General features: G+C 46.3%; 5 protein-coding genes across 6 annotated transcripts; 1 reads left to right on the top strand and 4 right to left on the bottom strand.

Moving 5' to 3' along the window:
* Positions 1-564: 564 nt before the first annotated feature.
* Positions 565-2175, bottom strand: LOC111074573 (protein l(2)37Cc). Its single transcript, XM_022367393.2, has 3 exons — positions 2066-2175; positions 1423-1856; positions 565-1360 (listed from the first exon to the last, which is right to left on the bottom strand). The coding sequence occupies exons 2-3, from the start codon at positions 1852-1854 to the stop codon at positions 962-964; spliced, it is 831 nt and encodes a 276-aa protein (XP_022223085.1). The 5' UTR covers positions 1855-1856; positions 2066-2175; the 3' UTR covers positions 565-961.
* A 265-nt stretch (positions 2176-2440) lies between these two features.
* LOC111074609 (pre-mRNA-splicing factor ATP-dependent RNA helicase DHX16) lies at positions 2441-5650 on the bottom strand. Its single transcript, XM_022367461.2, has 4 exons — positions 4970-5650; positions 4770-4906; positions 3147-4716; positions 2441-3086 (listed from the first exon to the last, which is right to left on the bottom strand). Exons 1-4 carry the CDS (start codon positions 5320-5322, stop codon positions 2459-2461), a joined length of 2688 nt encoding a protein of 895 aa, XP_022223153.1. The 5' UTR covers positions 5323-5650; the 3' UTR covers positions 2441-2458.
* Positions 5651-5907: 257 nt separating this feature from the next.
* On the top strand, positions 5908-7818 carry LOC111074611 (general transcription factor 3C polypeptide 5). The gene is made up of 4 exons (XM_022367463.2): positions 5908-6108; positions 6163-6364; positions 6423-6552; positions 6612-7818. Exons 1-4 carry the CDS (start codon positions 5989-5991, stop codon positions 7585-7587), a joined length of 1428 nt encoding a protein of 475 aa, XP_022223155.2. The 5' UTR covers positions 5908-5988; the 3' UTR covers positions 7588-7818.
* A 202-nt stretch (positions 7819-8020) lies between these two features.
* LOC121404835 (asparagine--tRNA ligase, cytoplasmic-like) lies at positions 8021-10029 on the bottom strand. The gene is made up of 2 exons (XM_041595213.1): positions 9930-10029; positions 8021-9798 (listed from the first exon to the last, which is right to left on the bottom strand). Exons 1-2 carry the CDS (start codon positions 9958-9960, stop codon positions 8156-8158), a joined length of 1674 nt encoding a protein of 557 aa, XP_041451147.1. The 5' UTR covers positions 9961-10029; the 3' UTR covers positions 8021-8155.
* Positions 10030-15099: 5070 nt separating this feature from the next.
* Positions 15100-18557, bottom strand: LOC111074584 (3,4-dihydroxyphenylacetaldehyde synthase 2). 2 transcript variants are annotated; one of them, XM_022367414.2, is made up of 3 exons: positions 18319-18557; positions 18005-18239; positions 15100-16397 (listed from the first exon to the last, which is right to left on the bottom strand). In XM_022367414.2, the coding sequence occupies exons 1-3, from the start codon at positions 18396-18398 to the stop codon at positions 15207-15209; spliced, it is 1506 nt and encodes a 501-aa protein (XP_022223106.2). In that variant the 5' UTR covers positions 18399-18557; the 3' UTR covers positions 15100-15206. The 2 variants fall into 2 exon arrangements, with proteins under 2 accessions (XP_022223106.2, XP_022223105.2); XM_022367413.2 differs by lacking the exons at positions 18005-18239; positions 18319-18557 and adding an exon at positions 16859-17347 and having other exon boundaries at positions 15103-16397.
* Positions 18558-19273: the final 716 nt, after the last annotated feature.

The following is a 19273-nucleotide window of genomic DNA, read 5'->3' as shown; positions in this document are numbered from 1 at the left end:
TGTTATCCGATGAGATGTTCCACTCCATTATGCTGGTGACGTCAAAGAGTTCCATATCCTATTGTGCCAGGGATGTGGAGCTGAAGAAGTGTTCAGCAGGGGGTGGGTTGTGGCTGTTGGCCAACTGTTGCTACGCGCCGAGGAGAGTGTGCCTGACATTTCAACGAAGCCACTTTGGCAAATCACTTGACTGAATCAACAGATTTTTATGCCATGCCCGACGGCCCTGCTTCTGATTGTAATGCGTTGAGAGCATGCCCCAACCAATCGCCCCCACCCACAAATATGTGCGCACCTCCTGTGCGAGTGCTGAACGATGGGGTCGAATAAGGCAGACTTTTCTACAATTTGATTTATGGCAGACTTGAGTTGGGAGAACGGGAACATAGAAAAGACTTTGGCATTTATTCATGTCCCTTTGAGATGGCGCCGTTAAGTGGGGGACTGCATAATCAGGCATAAAAGACCCTGCAAAAGAACATAAGAGAGATTCACAAGCAAGCAAAATTGAAGTCAGGAGCAATACAAAAAGTATAAATGGAAATAAATTAAACTCAAAGCAAGGCAAGGCGAGTAATGTGTATTATTTATTGTATTGTTTCTTCACATAATCAACATTCGCTGTTGGTTTAGTTTACAGTTTTATTGATTAACTGGATTCAGTTTGGATTGATTTCGATTTTATAAACCAATTCGCGGGGTGGGCTGCGCTCAAACGGCTCAGACGGAGACAACTAAAGTTGAGCTGAGTTGAGGCACACGCTGCGACAATCGAACCAACCATAGTGGGGTAGTGTCGAAAAACCATTGAAAAGGGACAAATTTTTGGTTGTTTCGCTTCATTTTTCCAGTCAGTCAGTGGGCGCGCATTACAATAGTGCATATTTCAGCAGAAACAAATCGAAAAGTACTTAGTAAATGCTAAAGGTAGTTACAACTTAACGGAACTAGACGCGCCGAGCTACTGCGCTATGGTCGATGGCAGATTCAGGAGCGTGTTCTGGCCACTAGGCAAGTAGGCAACGCCGCGGGATCTTGACAGCTGGTAGGCAATGTCCTCGGCGGCTTCAATACGACGCAGCTCGACCAGGCCGTCACCAGCCTCGCCAAACGATTTGGCCAGCAAACCGGCAGCGGCGGCATCACCCTCCGCTGAAATGATCGAAGCCAGCTTCTGCTGCTCGGCCTTCTCCACAACGAAGCGGGCCTTCTCGGCCTCCTGCTGGGCAACCTGTTTCATCTCAACGGCCAGCGTAAACTCGCGGCCAAAGGTCAAGTGTGTCAGAGAGATGTCATCCAGAATGAAGCCGAACTGATTGGCGCGCAGGGTCAGCTCCTGCGATACGCGCTGTGAAACCATCTGGGGATTAGGCATAAACGTTAGCACAAAGGTCTTCCATTATCGTTTCTATCCAAACTCACCTCGCGCTGCGTAATCAGCTCTCCGGCATCGAATTGAGCGACGACTGCCTTCAGCACCTCAGGGGCAATGGAGGGCAGGACACGCTCATCGTAGTCCTGGCCCAAAATCGTGTAGATCTTTGGCAGCTGTTCGGGTATGGGACGGTACAGGATGCGCAGTGTAATGTTAACATTCTGCAAATCCTTGCTGCCCGTGATGACTGGAACGTTGCGGGGCTGAGAGCGTATGTCGAAAATAATGGGGCGCTGCACCCACGGTATGAAGAAGTGCGTGCCCTCGCCAACCACATGCTCTTTGATGCCGGTGAATCGGTCGAAAATCACAGCTCGATGGCCTCCCTCCACATTATATAATGCGGAATTGACAACGCCGCCGAGCACGGCCACTCCGAGGCCCATCTGGCCAATGCGATTGAAAAATTGTGCAGCCATGTCTGAACAAAAGTAAGAAAGAAATTATTGGCTTGACGTGTTGGCTATTTATTCGTATATGTATGTAAATAAAAAGCCGACTAGACTTATCAATTTCATCAACTTTTTAGGTTAGAACGTCATTGTTGACCGACAACGTGCAGGGATCATGTTTCTATGCCGTAATAACATAATTCTAAAGTTTCGCGAGACGCGAGATATTGGAACTTACTAATTACAACTTTTTAATGTGAATCTTTACAAATTAATACACAAATTTTATTTAAAACACGAATTTGGCCGTGTAGAGCTGCAAACATGGATACTATCGATGAAAGAGTTCGAAAGCGTTCACTATCGATATTCAACGATTCCAATATATACAAACGAATATATATATGCGATTCCTGGGTATTCGTTTGCTTCGTTTTGCAACTCTTCCGTAAATATATCCGATTAAATAATCAACTTTCTATAACATTGGCTAAAAGATGGGCCAACTAGCTTGGTTTTGAGCAAATGTTTAAGGAAAATGTTTGTTAAATGTTTAACCCCCACAACAGCAGCAAACAGTTGTTATCGATAGGTTAAATTCAAACATAAAAAATGAAAGGAAACAAACGATTTATTGTGTCATTTCGGCTCGCCCAGCCCCCTTAGGCATCTTTTTGTTGGTCGAGTCCTCCAACTCCTTGGCTTTGTAGTAGTGCGGGGCCACTTCCAACAGCCACTTGCTTTCGATTTCAATAACCTGCCTCATATACTCCTTGGAGGTGAAGACCAGCTCATGGTAGAGCACCCAGCGGGGCAGCTCCTCGAACAGCGAAGAATTCGGATGAATCATAACCGTCTGGTTGTGCTTGATGGTCTTGTAGTGGCCGCCCTTGGAGAGGCGCGCAACATGATAGAAATATCCGGCTGTGGCCGCCTTGCGCACATTTATAGTCTCCGGCAGGCAGCTGACCATGTCGATCTCGACGCGCTGCATCAGGCCCACCAGCTGCTCTCGGACATCTCGTGCCCGCTTCATCGAACGGTACTGGATGAAGTTCTCGTAGCACCACTGCGTGCTGTAGTCCGTCTCCGCCCACTGATTGTAGACCTGGAGCAGGCTCAGGTGGTCGCCGTGCATGTGGTTGAAGTTCTTGCGGGCCGTGTCCGCGTGTATGATCTTGTCCTTGGGTCGATAGAAGATGGCACTGTTCACCGACAGCATTGCGGAAATCGTGACCATCTCCTCAGAACATTTGTACCTGCGGAAAACCCATCAAGGTAAAGTTTTTGTCTTGGAGCAACATGCCGTCAGTACTCACTTTTCGCTCGCCAGCAACATCTTGCCCATCATGGGATCCACTGGAAATTCGGCCATTCTCCGACCTAGCTTGGTTAGCTCCCCATGATGATTGAGCGCACCCAGAGCATATAGCTGTTCGAGGGCCAGGACGAGTGTCTCGTGAGGAGGGGGATCCAAGAAGTCAAAATGTATCAAATCGTTTATGCCCAAGGCCTTGAGCATAAGCACTGCGTTGCCCAGATTAATGCGCTGTATCTCCGGCACCGTATTGTCCTCCAGCTCGTGCTTATACGCCCATGCCGTGTACAGACGGAAGCATTTGCCGGGCGCTGTGCGCCCCGCTCGGCCAGCTCGCTGATTCGCCGATGCTTTTGAAATGGGAACCACCATCAGGGACTCCATGCCGGTGCGGGAATTAAAGTTGTTTTGCTTGGCAAACCCCGGATCGATCACATAGACAATGTTGTCGATCGTCAGGGAGGTCTCTGCTATGTTCGTCGCGAGGATCACTTTGCGGGCATGCGGGGGCGTGGGCTCGAAGATTTTAGCCTGCATGTCGCTTGGAAGGTTGGCATATACGGGAATGACGATCAGCTCGCGGATTTTTGAGCCCAGCCGCTTGACGCGATCCTGCAGAACCTCCTGGCAGGTTTCGATCTCATCCTGGCCCGTCAGAAATACCAATATATCGCCCAAGGGTTGAGTGGCGTGTATCTGAAGCACAGAAACGCAGCAGGCATCAATATAGTCCGCCTCAGGGGCCTTTGTGTAGAATATGTCCACCGGATATCGACGTCCGGGTATGCGGAAGATCGGCGCATCATCGAAGAAGGCCGAAAACTTGTCCGCGTCCAGGGTGGCGCTCGAAATAAGCAGCTTGAGCTCTGGCCGGAAGCGAGCAATGTCCTTGACCAGCCCAAAGAGGATGTCCGTATGCAGAGTGCGCTCGTGGGCCTCGTCAATGATCATCACACTGTAAGAGGCCAGGTCGGGCTCCGAGAGAAACTCACGATGCAGCGTACCGTCCGTCATGTACTTGAGAATGGTGCGGTCCGAGGTGCAGTCTTCGAAGCGTATGCTGTAGCCCACCTCGTTGCCCAGCTTGACGCCCATCTCCTCGGCTACGCGGGCCGCCACAGACATGGCAGCCACTCGACGCGGCTGCGTGCAGCCAATCATTTTCTTGTCCTTGGTAAAGCCCGCATCGACCAGATACTGCGGCACCTGGGTCGTCTTTCCCGAGCCAGTTTCACCCTCAATGATCAGCACCTGATGCTCTTTAACGGCGGCAATGAGATCCTCTTTGAACGGATACACGGGCAGCGAGCGGCGCGTCTCGTCCAGGGTGAGCCGTTTGCGCTCTTTTTCCGTTAGCTCTGGCTGGCGGCTGGATGACTTTTCGCGACTGCCGTCGAGCGTCAGGGCCTGAATGAAATCAATCTGATCGTCCAGCAACAGCTCATACTCCTCCTCGGCCTTGACGTCCTTAGCGCCGAACTGGAAACGGGCTGAGGCCAACTGCTCGGCTTCCCATTTCTTTTGCTCGGAATTGGGCTGCCGCTCGAAGTCGTCCACCTCGACATACTCAGCTGAGAAAGAGAAAAACATCAAGTGTGCATTTGCGTATTGCATATTGACTTACAGCGCTCGCCCTTCTTCATGTCCTGCGGCATGTGATAGCGCTGTACGCGCTCCAACTCCCGCGCCTTCTCGTGTTCCTTGGCGATGTTCAACAGCTGCTTTTTGTACTGGCGCTCTTCCCGCTCGGGCTTGGTCAGGCTGGTGAAGCGAAACGGATCATTAGGTTTGGCTTCTACTCAAAAAGCATTGCCGCTCTCTTACACGCTCTCCTCGAAGAGATACTCGTCGTCCAAAATATCCGCCTCCAACTCGGCCACTTTGTCATCCTTGCGCTTTTCAAGGTACTGGCGTCGCGACTGCAGGCGCAAGTGTGGGACGATCTTGTCCCGATCCTCGTGCTCCAGCTTCAAGCGTTTGGTGGCTTCCTCGATAGCCTTGCGGGAACCCACCGTGGAGTCGACCACCTTACGTGTACGGTCCTCATCGCGCTGCTTCAGTCGATTGGCGAACTCGTCTCGCTCCTGCAGGTCCTTCAACCGCGACTCCTCCTCGCTGTCCGGCTCCTCAGCACTGCTGCTGCTGCCAGCCGTACGTTTCCTGTTTTTACCCGACATTTTCCTACAAACTATATACGCGCAAAATCAAAACAATGCTCCGGCATAGGGCTGCAAAACCATCGATGGCACTATCGTTATTTTCGAACGATATGTTTCAGATAATTGAGATAAGTAAGATTTCGAAGTCTAGGAAATGAACTAAGCGCACTTATAAATTATGTGAAAGACTTCAAACAACCAAATCACAGCTAAAAAATTATAATTTTTGTAGTTTTGTTGAGGAAAAATAAGTTCAAAGTGACACGCCGATATTGCATTATGATGAGAAGCGAAATGCAACGCAAAATACGATTCTCTTAAATACTGGAAGCGAACCGCCAAAGCATTGAGTTTATTTAATTTTGTGCCCATTTTACCAAATACATATTGATCGTAATGCTATGACACTAGACTTGACTTTCCTAACTTTGCTATCCAACTATAGAACCAACTGGATGCATATATTTCTCTCGCTCTGACTGCAGGCATTTCCCATAGGGCTATTTTTAATTTGTAGCTAGTCAGTTAGCAAAGTCCAATGTCATAGATTCATTCGTATTCGACAAGGTCTCGGATATGACGCATCTCTAAGAAGTTTGCTGGGGGAGTTAGCAAGAGAGGGTGGTCCAAGATGGGACGCGGCGTGCATAGAATTTTTTAAAAACCAATTTATTTCAATCAATTATGTCGCGACAGTTGAGTTTTAATCCCCGCAAGGAATATGAATTGATTGAGTACCCCGGCCGTGTAGTAAACCCGGAGCGTATGCTGGACACCTTGGGGGGAATTGTCAGCGTTTCAAAAGTAAGTCACACAGTAGCTCACAGTTGGATTTACATTCTGATCTGCTTGTTCCAGGTCTTGGGCGACGAGGAGAAGCGACTGAAACTACGCTTTCATCCGCAGAACCCCTACAATAAGCCCGCCTTTGGCGATTGCACCGACAAGACTGGCGTCCTGCTCTCGGTCTCTGTGCGGCGACACAAGCGGGACAAGCTGCGACCTCCTCAGTATTTTGTTCGCGTTCTAGGGCACTGCAGCCGCAGCTTCTCCTTTGAATGTGAGTTGGCGTACTGAGATTGACAAGACAGCCGTCTAATAATCTTGGTTTATCCTAGCGCTCTGTGATTTTCAATACTTGCCGCTGTGGGCCACGCCGCAGAGTGACAATAGCCTCGCTGCGTCGAAGCTCGAGTATGCCCTGGAGCAAACGCAGCCGACGGGCGTGACCGACCTGGAGTTCTTCAAGTGAGTCCGAGTCGTCACAGTCCGAATCGAATAACCAGAATAACAGCAGCTTCTTGCAGACGGGGGCAGAGTCAGCTCCTTTGCCTGCCCGAGCTGTTTGCCCGTGTGGACCTTGTCCATACCGGAAACTACCGCATCGACGGGGCGGAGGATGGCCTGCAGGAGGTACTGGGAGTGCTCACAAAGTCAACGTATGACAGCTATGACGTGATCTCATTCAACATGCTGGACACCTTCCCCACCCAGGCAGACGCTCAAATTTTGAAACGCCTCAAGGTGAAGTACGTTTCCGATGAACAATTTGCGCGCGTTCAGAAATTATTCGACGAGTGCCCCATATGGACGCGCATAGCTCTGCTGTACGAGTCCGGCGTGGGCACCGACAAGCTCAAGTGCATCATACCGTCGCTAGCCTTTTACTTCAGCAACGGACCCTGGCGAACGCTGTACGTGCGCTATGGATACGATCCGCGCAAGGATTTCAACAGCCGCCACTACCAGACCTTTGACTTTCGCCTGCGCTTTGGCACTGGCGTCTCCGAGTTTGTCTACTCCAGGAAGTCCGCCAAACTGAAAATGACCTCTGCTGCTGGAGCAGAGGAGCCAAAGTGTGATCTGGTCCAGAACATTGACTATCCCTACTTCGACGAGCACAAATTGCCTCGCTCCAGACAGTGCATGCTTCGCTACTGCGACGTCCGCATCCAAAAGATCCAGGATATGCTGGAGAAGATTCCGACTCCCCTGACTGGCGCCATTTGCAACGAACGCACCGGATGGCTGCCACCCAGCTTCGATGCTCAGGTGAGACAAATTGTCTGTGCCACAATAAGCGATCTGTTGCGCAGCCATTACCGCAAGGAACATCTAATGGCTGAGGTTGAGGCGGTGCCGCAGGCCGATGAGGACGACGATGGCGAGGACGAGGACACGCAAGAAGAGGACATGGAGCTTGACGACTCCCAGACAATGAACAACTCCGAGACCTACATGGACAAGGACATCGAACAGTTATTTGATAATATCACAAGCTGATCCGATAATAAGCAATTAAGTGTACAGGAGAAGGGGAACTGAAACTATGTCACGGGACACATAAGTGAAACGAAAATGAAAGTATATCCATACTGCTGATCGGTGGATACTTTAAAGTTTAAACACAAGGGGGTGAGGTGATGACGAACAGGAAAGTTCTCCAAGACGGCAGTGCTTTTTGACGATGAATATAGAAAGGTGTTCCAAACGAATCGGAAGTATTCTTCTATTTAATTGTATGCTTTTCTTTTTTTTTTTGCAATTCTTGCTGCTTTTCTATCTCCTGGGGGCTGGTCTTTCAATGGATTTCGATTGCCTTATCACTATGTTTCCCCTTTCTTCATCATGATGTCCGGATCTGAGCTGTACGACGTTAAAGGAATGTCGTCGCCTAGCTCCAGAGACCGAGCGGTAAACAGGCAACCGGACATTCTGATCAAGCATAGGCGCTGCCTTTATTTAGGATATTTTGGATACAGATAGGTTTCTATGATTAGAGCTGAAGCTGAAAATAGTCGTGTTCGAGGACTATTTTTATAAATGCTGGCGCTAGATGGATAGCAAATGCTTAGGGCTTGCATCTGTCGAGGAAACGTGGATAGAGGCAAACCTCGCGAATGTGGTAGCGGTTGAGCAGCCAGCAGAGGAAGCGCTCCAGTCCCAGACCATAGCCGCCATGAGGCAGCGTTCCGTAGATGCGTTGATCGGTGTACCAGTAATAGGGCTTGGGGTCGATGCCCTCGCGCTGATAGCCCTTGAGCAGCTCCTCGCTGTCGAAGATCCTCATGGACCCGCCGACGATTTCGCCAACATTGGGAAGCAGCACGTCTACGCTTTCGGTGAGAGTTTTATCCTCCGGGCAGCGCGACATGTAGAACGATTTGATCTCGGCCGGAAAGCGACACAGCATTATGGGTTCGTTGATGGCATCGGTCATCTTGCGCTCGGGAGCCTCTGGAATGTCCTCGCCAAACTCGTAGAAAGTGCCATCATCCTTGGTCACGTTGTTCTCCTTCAGCCATTTGATGGCATCGGAATAGTTCATGCGGCGGAAGGGCTTCGTCGGCGGCTTAAAGTCGGGGTTCAGCTCCTTTACAAGATGGCCCCATGGGGACTTCAGCACACGATCGACCACGTCGCAAACGAGGTCCTCCAGCCGATCCAAAAGGTCGTCAAATGTGAGGAAGGGACACTCTGCCTCGATGTGTGTGTACTCGGCCAGATGACGGCGCGTGCGGCTCTGCTCCGCCCGATAGCTCTGTGCAATGGTGAAGACATCACCCAGTGCCGGGAGACAGGTCTCCAGATACAGTTGCGAGCTCTGCGTGAGATAGGCCTCCTCACTGAAGTATTGAAGCTTGAACAGCGTGGAGCCGCCCTCCACCTGGGTCTGCACCAATGTGGGAGGCGTCACCTCATTGTAGCCACGTGCGAAATAGTGCGCCCGGAAGGCCTGCATCACCACAGACCGCATCTTAAGCACCTTGGAGGTGTTCTCGCCACGGATCATGATGTGCCGGTTGTCCAGCTGCACATCCGGCTGCGCCTCCTCGTTCAGTATAGCGTCGGCGCCACCCGGTGGCGCTAGTCCAATCAACTCCCAGTAGTCAACATTGAGCTCATGGCCCCCAGGTGCGGACTTGCCCTCCGGGACCAGCTTCAGGGTGCCAAACAGCACCACAGTGCTCTCGGTGCTCAGGGTGAGAGCGTCGTACGTCTGGCAGAGCTGGTCGTTGAGCACGCACTGCAGGAACCCAGTGCCATCCCTCAGCGTGATGAAGATCAGAGCCTTGCCCTGGCGGCGCAGGCGATGCACCCAGCCATAGACCTTAACTCGAGAGCCACGGTTGTCGGTTCCCTCCATGATGCGGATTTTGCGGGCCACGGGCCAGCTGGGGTCCTCCGAGATCTTAACCTTGCGCGCCTCCTCAAGGTTCTGCTGGCGCTTCTCGGCATCCCCAGCCTCACGCTGCTGCTTTTCGGCGTTCTTGTGTCCCTCACGCACGAACAGCTTCTGGATCTTTTTCAGCTGGGACTTGGCAGCAGGCTCAAAAGCCTCCGCGGCGTTCGGGTCCTTGCTGTCCACGTAGATGGTCGGGAACGGCTCCTTGCCGGCATGGCGCATCGCCTGCAAGATGCTCTTATAAGGCTTGGCCTCGCTGCCATCTCCAGACTCGTCGCTGCCACTCTTCTCAGAGGTGAAGAGGGCGCCTGCACAGGAAGGAACACACACAGAGGCAAACACCGGACGTATAAGTATGAATATTGATGCACATTGCAGTCCGATACTGACAACGTGGACTGGCACGTGTCGTTATTTGGCAAACAACAAATGTACTTACTTATGGTTAAATCAGCCACATCCGCGGGCATCCTATTCTGTTCGACAATGATGCTTAATTTTTTGTTTTGTTTTGTAGGTGTCAAACCATCGAGGGCACTATCGATAGTATCGATATTTTGCTGCTAGCCTCTACTATCGATGGTTTTGAGACTATCATGATAGTATCGAGCTACAGTCGTTGCGCTTTTAATATGTTTGGATTTTCTGCTATAAGATACGAAGACACATTTGTAAACAAATCATCGACAGGTGGCATCTAATTTTTACAATGGACAAGTTCCTTAAAGGTTTCAATGGCTTTTTAATAATTATTAGAGCTATCACGATAGTATCGATTGTTTTTTCAAAACATTCAACGTTGATAGTTCTCGATTTTGATATTCCGTTTAATATTACTAGCTAGCTGGGACTCTCAGCTCTAAACAAATAATTTTATCCAATTCCTCAATGAATTTGGTTTAGGATTGGCTAGTTTTTAGAAGTCCTTTTTATTGGATTATTTACATATTAAGGTTCAAACAAAAACAACATAAAACGAATGTGTCGTCGTTTTGTGGCGCTACCAGACTCCTGCAATTCGTAGTTGCTGCGGGCTGCCATACCGTGATATTTTGTGATATGAAATTCGTCAATTTTGATATTCAGTTTAATATTACTATATTGATGGCCCTCTCAGCACTAAAAAAATAGTTTTATTCAATTCCTCAATGAATATTGTTTAGGATTGGCTAGTTTTCAGAACTATTTTTCATTGGATTGCTTACATATTAAGGTTCAAACAAAAGCGGCCAAAGCATAAAACGTAAATGTTGACTAAATGTGAGTCAGTGTTGCTGGTCAACCAAGTTTCTTCTATGCGTATGTACCTTTGAATACGGTTTTTTTTTTTAATTGATGCTAAATTTATTGTTCCAAGCTCCATTGAATCATTAATAATAATGATTTTATCCTAGATTGACATGTTTTTTTACCTATTAATGCATATGTTTTGTGTTTTATAAATACATTTGTCCCAGTTCTGATACCTATTATTGGTACCCGCGAGCTGCGAAAATTCGTTAATGTCTTTAAAACAGAGACTGAGTTGTTTCTGCATTAATTGGAGCCTGAAATTACAAACAAATCTCAAGTCCATAATATCCATTTTCGCAAGGTTTCAGATTTGTTGCTCATTTCCTACAAAAGTTGCACAACAATGCCGCTAATTCATTTCCTGAAATTTTTCCCATACAAATCAAATGTATCTTACGGAACCCTATGAACGTCGCAGCAATTAATCTACGTTCCAAACGAGAAGGAACGTATATGTGAGTCGCTTCTGGGGACGCGAAAATTTTCCTTATACCCGTACTCAGTCAGCATATACATTTTTGAGCATATAATTATTTATAATTTAAAAAAAAAAAAAAGTTTTACATTTTACATATTTATTGGTACAGTGTTATCATTTATACATCCACATATACTATGTATATTCTACATCTCCTCCGCTTGAGGTTGGGGGTCTCGCGCACTGAACGCGGCAGAGTGTGCGAGCGTGAAGGAAACATTCTGTCCAGAAATTATGTCGCTTGGCAGGATGCTTCACATGGGCAGGGCATATGCAACAGTATTTATTTTATTTCTTCTATTCTGGCGTATAAAAATCGATCCGACTCTAGTTCAGATTGCTGCCATATAAACCTGGTATGAAATGGGCATTCTCTACGATAAACTTTTTTTGTTATATTTTAATGCAATTAAATATTGTGCCTGCACAAAGATTTACGTAACCCTTGTGGTAAATCGGGCTAATAGGGGGCGCCATGCGACAATTGCAATTGCAATTGTTATGTAATTTTATAGCGGGCGGGGGTCAAAAAGGGAAGAAATAATAATTAATCCGGTTCTTCTAACAATCTAATGCAGACTCATTAAATTTGTTATATTTGCATGGTAATTTCCTTAGGCCTGTAATAAAGGGATCGGAAGACAAAAGTAGTCTGATAACGGTGGAACGACAGATTTCCTACTATGTTGCCTCTATATTTTTCGGTCTATGTTTCGCTGATCTAGCTTCTTTATACTTTCCATTGGGTCGGCAAAATTTTCCTTCTCCTGGATTAAAAATATGGCACTTTTACCACAATATTAAATATATAGGCCCCCTTTAACTCTTTTGAAATGATGAATAAGGGTACATAAATAAGTAAGAACAACAAACCAATGACAAAATGGATGAAATCATAACCTTGAGTACGTTTCAGAATTTATTGGTAAAAGTTCTGGAGCTAATTTTAACATTATTATACCAAGCCAACAACACAGTAACCCCATTGTTGAATTTTGTGGGATCACAACTAAACTCCACTAAACATGAAAAATACGTTTACAAAATACACAAGGTTTAATCGATCTAAAATACACAAAATGTAACAATCAGATAATTTTAAGAACAACAACTAAGTAAATACCTTCAACTTTAAAATTTTTAATAAAAATTGGAGAACTCTTTGAACGCGACCATTTGCACTTTTGTTTTGACGTGACTTGACGCAACGGGGGGCGCATTTCTGGTCCAGTAAATTATCCGGAATGGTTTGCCAGGGCGTTTTTGCTAAATCTTTAGATGGATGATGGGCACCCTATGGTGAGCTTGACAGACCCCAGGCACTGATCCTGACTAGGAATTTATTATTTACTATTTTACTGTACCTACTTTTACTATTATTTTAAGCTACTACTTGCGTAAGTTTTACATGTATTTGATATACAATAATAAATATTATCTTTTTGTACCCAAAAAATTTTGCTTCACAAGTTCGCTGAGTACCAACAAAATATCCATTGATAACACTAGTTAACACGACAATTTGGCTGTGGCCCAAAATAACTTTTTCTTATAGATTTCGGGGTTTAAAAATTTTTAACGAATTATGGATTAATTTTTTTTTAAAGAATTTTTTTAAATATGTTATTTATACCCGTACTCAAAAAAGAGTTAAGGGATATATCTTGTATTTGTGGAAAAAGTGGATGTGTGCAACGCAGAGAAGGAAACGTTTCTTGATCAGCATCAATAGCCGTGTCCGTCTGTCCGTCTCGATGAGCGCCTGGACCTCAGAGACTATAAGAGCTAGAGAAACCAAATTTGGTTTCCAGACTCATGTGATACTAGTTTTCAGAGGTAGTGCTTGTATTTTTCACATAACTTAAGTATCTTATATCTGGTTGCATAGGAATTTGCAGTTTTGAAAAGCTGGCAAATGCAGATATAAATCGGACCCAGACTTTTTGTATCTGCAGATTAACGCCTGGAAGATATTAGGCTTTCAAATTCAAATTTCATAATTTTTTTGTTTTTTTTTTCATAAAAATGCATGCCAAGAATAATTTTTCTTTCGACTTTTCCCGTGTTTTTAAAGTCGAAATTTAAAAAAAAAAATACCGCAAAAAATTATGAAAGTTGAAATTGAAAGCTTAATATCTTCCAGTTCTAAGTGCAAAGTTCTATGCAACCAGGTGTAAGATACTTAAGTTATGTGAAAAATAGAAGCACTACCTCTGAAAAAAAACATGAAAAAAATACCTGATTTTAAAAATTCCTTAAAAAAAAATGACACCATAAAAAAATAAAGTGCTACAAAAAATTTTAAATCCCGAAATCTATCAGCCTAAAGAAAAAGTTCAATTTTGTTGAGTAGTGTAATAGATTAAATCATATCATTAATAATAACGATGAAGATTCATTGTTGCGACGCTCCATATGGTTCCCGTTAGGAACATGCGGCTCACACCACGAAAAAGAGGGGAAAGTCACCACAAAAGCGCTCTCTTCACCTCGAAAAAGAGAGAAAATATTGAAAAACCACCACGATTTGAGAGCGAATGGTTGGTCCGTTGCATGGTGAAATTACTAATAGGTGACGTCGTCAGCTGAGTGGAGGACCACCAGCTTATTCACCACGCACGAGAGACATGCGCTAGAAAGAGATAGCACTCTTTGACTGTTGTTGTATACTGCTAAAATACCGTCCTCAAAAGAGAGCAGCTCTCGCGATGGGACTACCTTTTATAGTTGTACCATGGTCTGGTGTAAAAGAGCCAGAAACGATGTATGGATATGTGCGAGACACTATCGATTTTACTGTATTCACAGAGATGAGTAAAGCTAATTCTCGTAGAGATGAGTAATTTGCCAAAAAGAAAACTTCCAAGCCAAGAAACTAAGTTGATATGTTGTATCACTAACCATACAGTACTGTATGGTTAGTGGTTGTATACACAATTACATTCGATGTGTTTTAACGATGCGAGATTAAAAGTCTAATTTAGCTTCTCTTACAAATATCGCGAGTTCCCTCATATGTAGAAGGATATTTGTTTTAAACAAATCGTGCGTAGAGTTGTAAATACTAAATATTCCACAAAACCTGGGCCGAAAGTTCTTTTATTTTTACAATAAATTTTTGACTACAGATATAATTGGCACCATTCCTAGACCACACTAGTTATAAATTAGAGTAAGTTGGAAGTTTCAATCCTTGAACTTTTAATTGCGCCGCAAGGATAAGGTATGAGCAACGACAATATAACAGAAAAGACTATCTCCATAGAGCAGTTATTTTATTGCTATTTATATTTGACATACATTTTATTTAAACATATGGGTTTCACGCCATAAAAAATGCTTCAACCCTAAATATAATGCAAAAGTTTATGAATATATAAAAAAATTGTTTATAGCCTTAATAACATTAGACTTTGATGGCTTTGCTGCAAAAAGAGAGATATCATGAGAGACAATAATACAAAGTTCAACAATCGGCCAGCTCGACTGGAGAGACAAGCTGACGCATATGTTTCTCTCGCTCTCACTGCAAGTCTAATGTCATAATGGCCCTTAACATAGCTATTTTTGTTTTGATTCCCACAAAACCAGCTAAGGCCAGGCAACACTGATTTGGACAATATTAGATTTACTAAGCGATCTGGCAGCTCTGGCGATATTAACGTATATCGATATCAGATATTTACCGCCAAATATTTAAAGTGCACTAAATTAAAAATCTATAGATATTATCAAGATCTTTTCCTCCCCTTCCACGGTACTTTCGGGATTCTGTCCATGTTCAACTGCATTATTCACAAGAGAAATGCTCGTTATTTTCAAATGTAAATTGAATTTATTTCTAATAACTACAAAACAAACTAAGGACATCCTAAACATAAATAGTTCAATTGTATAGGAATCGGGCGCTATTGTCGTCACTGCGACTTCTCGTGGGTCCCGCTATCACTGGCCAGATGCATCTGAAAGTGATGCGTCAGATCGGAAACATTGCCGGGTTTTCCGAGCAGCCAGCGATTTCTCAGCCAGGAGGGCCGTCAGCTGCGTCTCGATCTCTGTCCAGGCAAACTCAATGTCGGAGGGCTTTGCATCCATGCCGCAGACGGCAAATCTGAGGAACTGGCGTCCCGCATGCTCGGCCTTCACCATGTAGATCTTTTTGCGCTCCATGAGTCGTTGAAGAAGCTGAGCGGTGTGTTCATTGTCACCCCTGGGACGGAAGCAGACCAGCCCCAGTGCTTGGGGGGCAACCATTTCGAAACGCGAGTCGTTCTTTACAAATTCCTCGAACTGTTGGGCCAGCGCGATGTGCTTGCGTACATGACTGCGCAGTCCCTCGGCGCCAAGAGTTCGGAATGTAATCCACACCTTGAGGGCACGGAAACGGCGGCCCAGAGGGATCTGCCAGTGGCGAAAGTCTGGTATTTGAGATTGGCCCTCGTGCTTGTGCTTCAGGTAGATGCGGTCCACGTTGAAGCTGTCCACTACCTTATTGGCGTCCTTCAGCCACATAGCCGAGCAGTCGAAATTAACTAGCATGAACTTGTGCAGGTTGAAGTTCAGCGAGTCCACGCGATCTAGTCCCCTGCGCAGCTCCGCGCACTCTTCAAGGGCAAAGCCGCCCCCTGCATAGGCTGCATCCACGTGAAGCCACACTTTCAAGGTCTGACAGACATCGGCCAGCGAATCGATGTCGTCATAGGCGCACGTCCCTGTGGTGCCCAAGGTGGCAACACATATGACCGGTATCAGTCCAGCTGCCACATCGTCCTCGATTGCCTTCGCCAGCGTATCGCCCCGCAGGATCAGATCATCGCCAGTCGGCAGCAACTTAATGGGCATGGCCGCCAGCACTCCCGCCTTCTCGATGCAACTGTTGCTCTGGTCGGAGGAGTAGGCGATTAACTTGCCTCGCACCTCGCTCTCACTCAGTTCGGGATGCGTCTCCTTGCAGCTGATCACTGCCTGCTCCCGGGCGGCCAGAACGGCTACCAGAACGGCTTCACTCGCGGAGCCCTGAATCACACCACCGCCAGGCCCGTCGCTGGCATGCTGGAAGTGCTCGGGAAGCTTGAGGAACTTGGCCAGCCAGTCCATGACCACCACTTCAAGCTCAGTACAGGCGGGACTGCAAATCTGGGAAAGATGGCAAAGAGAAAAGTGGCTTGAAATCAGTGCAGAAAATATGATGATGTAGACGTAATCCAATGTCAAAGGAAGAATATGATTCGGTGGAACATTTTACTGAGTTGTCATTCCAAATGAGAGCAACAATCGGACGGAGCACAGATTGATTCATTTGTAGATAATAGCTCCACCCTAATCCACCCTAAATCTTGAAGGGTACACAAAGAGTGAACAGATTGTGGTCCATTGTTCGGCCAAGGCAAAGTTTCATCTTCACAATTTGAACAAGTGACAATTCGCGATTGATTTAAATGAACTCTCTTCGATCTTCGATCTGCTGCTGCCATAACCTGTTTATCGAGTTCTCGGTCCCACTTTCACTCTCCATACAATGGGCGCCCCTTCAGCTGACCAAAACAATGAGATTTCTCCGCACATTGTGGTCGTTGGCCGTTGACCGTCTGACCTACCCAGCTGAAGCCGATGATGCCGAACCCACTGGCCAGCATCTCACCCACAATGGAGGGATAGGATGTGCTGGTGGGATAGTAGCCGTGCATATTGGGCGACTGCCAGTGGGTGATGCCTGGCTTGATCACGCGATTAATGTCGCTCAGCACCTCGGTCCAAGGTTCAGGCCCCTCGGGCATCTGTTTGGGCAAGAGATCCAAGAGATAGCCAGGCTCCACAGAGGGCAAAACCTCATGGTCGCGTATGTTCTCCAGATAGTCGGCCACAAAGTCGACTGCCGCCTTGCCAAATTCCCGAAACTCCTTGGCATCCATAGCGTTACTATCTCCCTCTTCCTCTCTGGCTGAGTCGATATCTCGGTTTCTATTTGCACTTTTCACGTTCTGTTTGTTCTGGCTTTTTGCTTTCGGTTCGGTTTGTTTACACTGTGCAAAAACGAAAATCACCGGTGATGCTTCACTACGTAGCCTGAAGTTCAATGTGAAGCCGCACTGCGATGACCAGCGGCTTTTATAGACTGTGCAGCCGGTTGGCTCAGGTAGCGCACCTGACTCTCTGAAAGCCATGCACAGTGGGACGTTGTCACGGTGTCACGGTGCCACGGTGCGGATCTAATCGCTGGGGGGAGATTAGGGAACGATAATCGGGCCGATCGTGGATTTATGACGATCATATAATGCGTGGGGCATGACTATAGAAAAACAATTAGTTGGCAATTCCCTTAATTATCATTAAGTTGGCTAAGCTATAATCTTCCAACCAGGTAGATCGTTATATTAAAGGGTCTCTTGCTGATTTTTTTCAGAGTTGTAATGAAACATCTTTGAATTCCATGAGAACGACAACATTTAATTCAGCTTCGCTCTTTTCACCTGCTCTTTGCGCTCTTTGGGCTGCGCTCTTAACTAAAGATTGGTTGGCCGTCTCTTTTAGCCCAACCGACGCTCCGCTCTCTTTCAGGTACGCTCTTAACTTACAGCATTCATGCACTTGTAATCTACATATCTCATACATTGACAATAGGTTTCAAAAGTGGGGTTTCTTTAAATCTATTGAGTCGACTCGTTGACTGTTTGATTCAAATCGAATCAAAATAAGTAAGTAATGGTGCAAAACATTTTGAAACCATCTTAGGTTTCTCTTACCCAACTAAAGCCTAAGACTCCAATGCCCGCAATCAGTAGTTCTCCAACGATTGATCCTGCCGACGAGGAGGATGGAAAGAAGGCATTGAAATACGGAGACTGCCAATGAGTCAGTCCGGGCAGGATGATACTTTCCAGGTCTTTCAGCACCTCGCGCCAATGCTCAGGCTTTTCTGGGATTTCCTTGGGCAGCTGATTGATCACTGTATACGGAGCGACGCTGGGCAGGACATCTCTATGGGATACGGAAAATAAGATTTTGTATAAGCCCTCTCATCACCATTGGCCGAACACACGGACGAACGACCACACACCTCTCCCGAATCCCACTCAGATAGTTGATAATAAACTCAATGGAGGCGTGGCCGAATTCGCGGAACTCGTCAAAGTCCATGGCGATGAATGGAATATCCTGGCTGGGAGCGATAGTCTAGCACGATCTTCAGAGAGGTTTGTTTTTGATTGACAGCCGCTGTCTTAGTTCCGTTCCGAGCTTGTGCACCGCTGACATTCGAGTCTACAAATGAGCTGGCTGCGCTTTAACCAAGCCGAGCTTCCATGAGATCCGAAATTCGAGCGTCGCGTAGGCCGCTGCTGCTCCGTAAAAGCGAATGAAAAATGGTTAATAAAAATCCGGCTATGTGTGAAAATGTGCACTGGCAGCAAGTTTTTGTTTTGGGCAGTGCGGCGGCTGGCCCATTGCCGAGATTTATGTTTATGTAACTGCGACAGAAAACGACGTCAAGACACATGGCAGACAAAAGTGAAAAACGTCGAAGAAAAGTTAAATGAAGTGGACTTTAATTGTTGAATAAAGACAATAGGCAACAGTCTACGCTGCTACGCCGAGCATTACCAGCCATTGTCATCATCATCAAACTATTCATTTTCTCGGACTGCTTACTGTGTTGTGTCTCTCCCAATCCGGTTCCATATCATCGTGTCAGCAACAATTGACGGCCCCAGGCCCAGCTCATTTGGCAAAATATTTGACGTGGTTAACCATTAACAGCTCCATTAGATGGCCAACACCTGAGTCGCTGCTGCTGCACAACAAAGCCCTAAAATATTTGAAAGTCAACGTCGATTTTGTAAGCGCAGACCGCAGCCCCTCTGCGGAAGCGCATAAACTTGCAGTCTGGTGTGGATAGATCACATGGTATTGGCCCGTATTGCATCGGACTGAATGTTGGATGCATTTCATCAGACATTCATTCCATTTCAGGGTCACGATGCGTTTTGTGCTTCGTTGTTAGCCTATATTTTTGT

This window comes from Drosophila obscura, unplaced genomic scaffold (assembly GCF_018151105.1).
Source record: "Drosophila obscura isolate BZ-5 IFL unplaced genomic scaffold, ASM1815110v1 contig_46, whole genome shotgun sequence".
NCBI classification, from domain to species: Eukaryota; Metazoa; Arthropoda; class Insecta; order Diptera; family Drosophilidae; genus Drosophila; species Drosophila obscura.
This window is presented reverse-complemented; position numbering and strand designations above follow the sequence as displayed.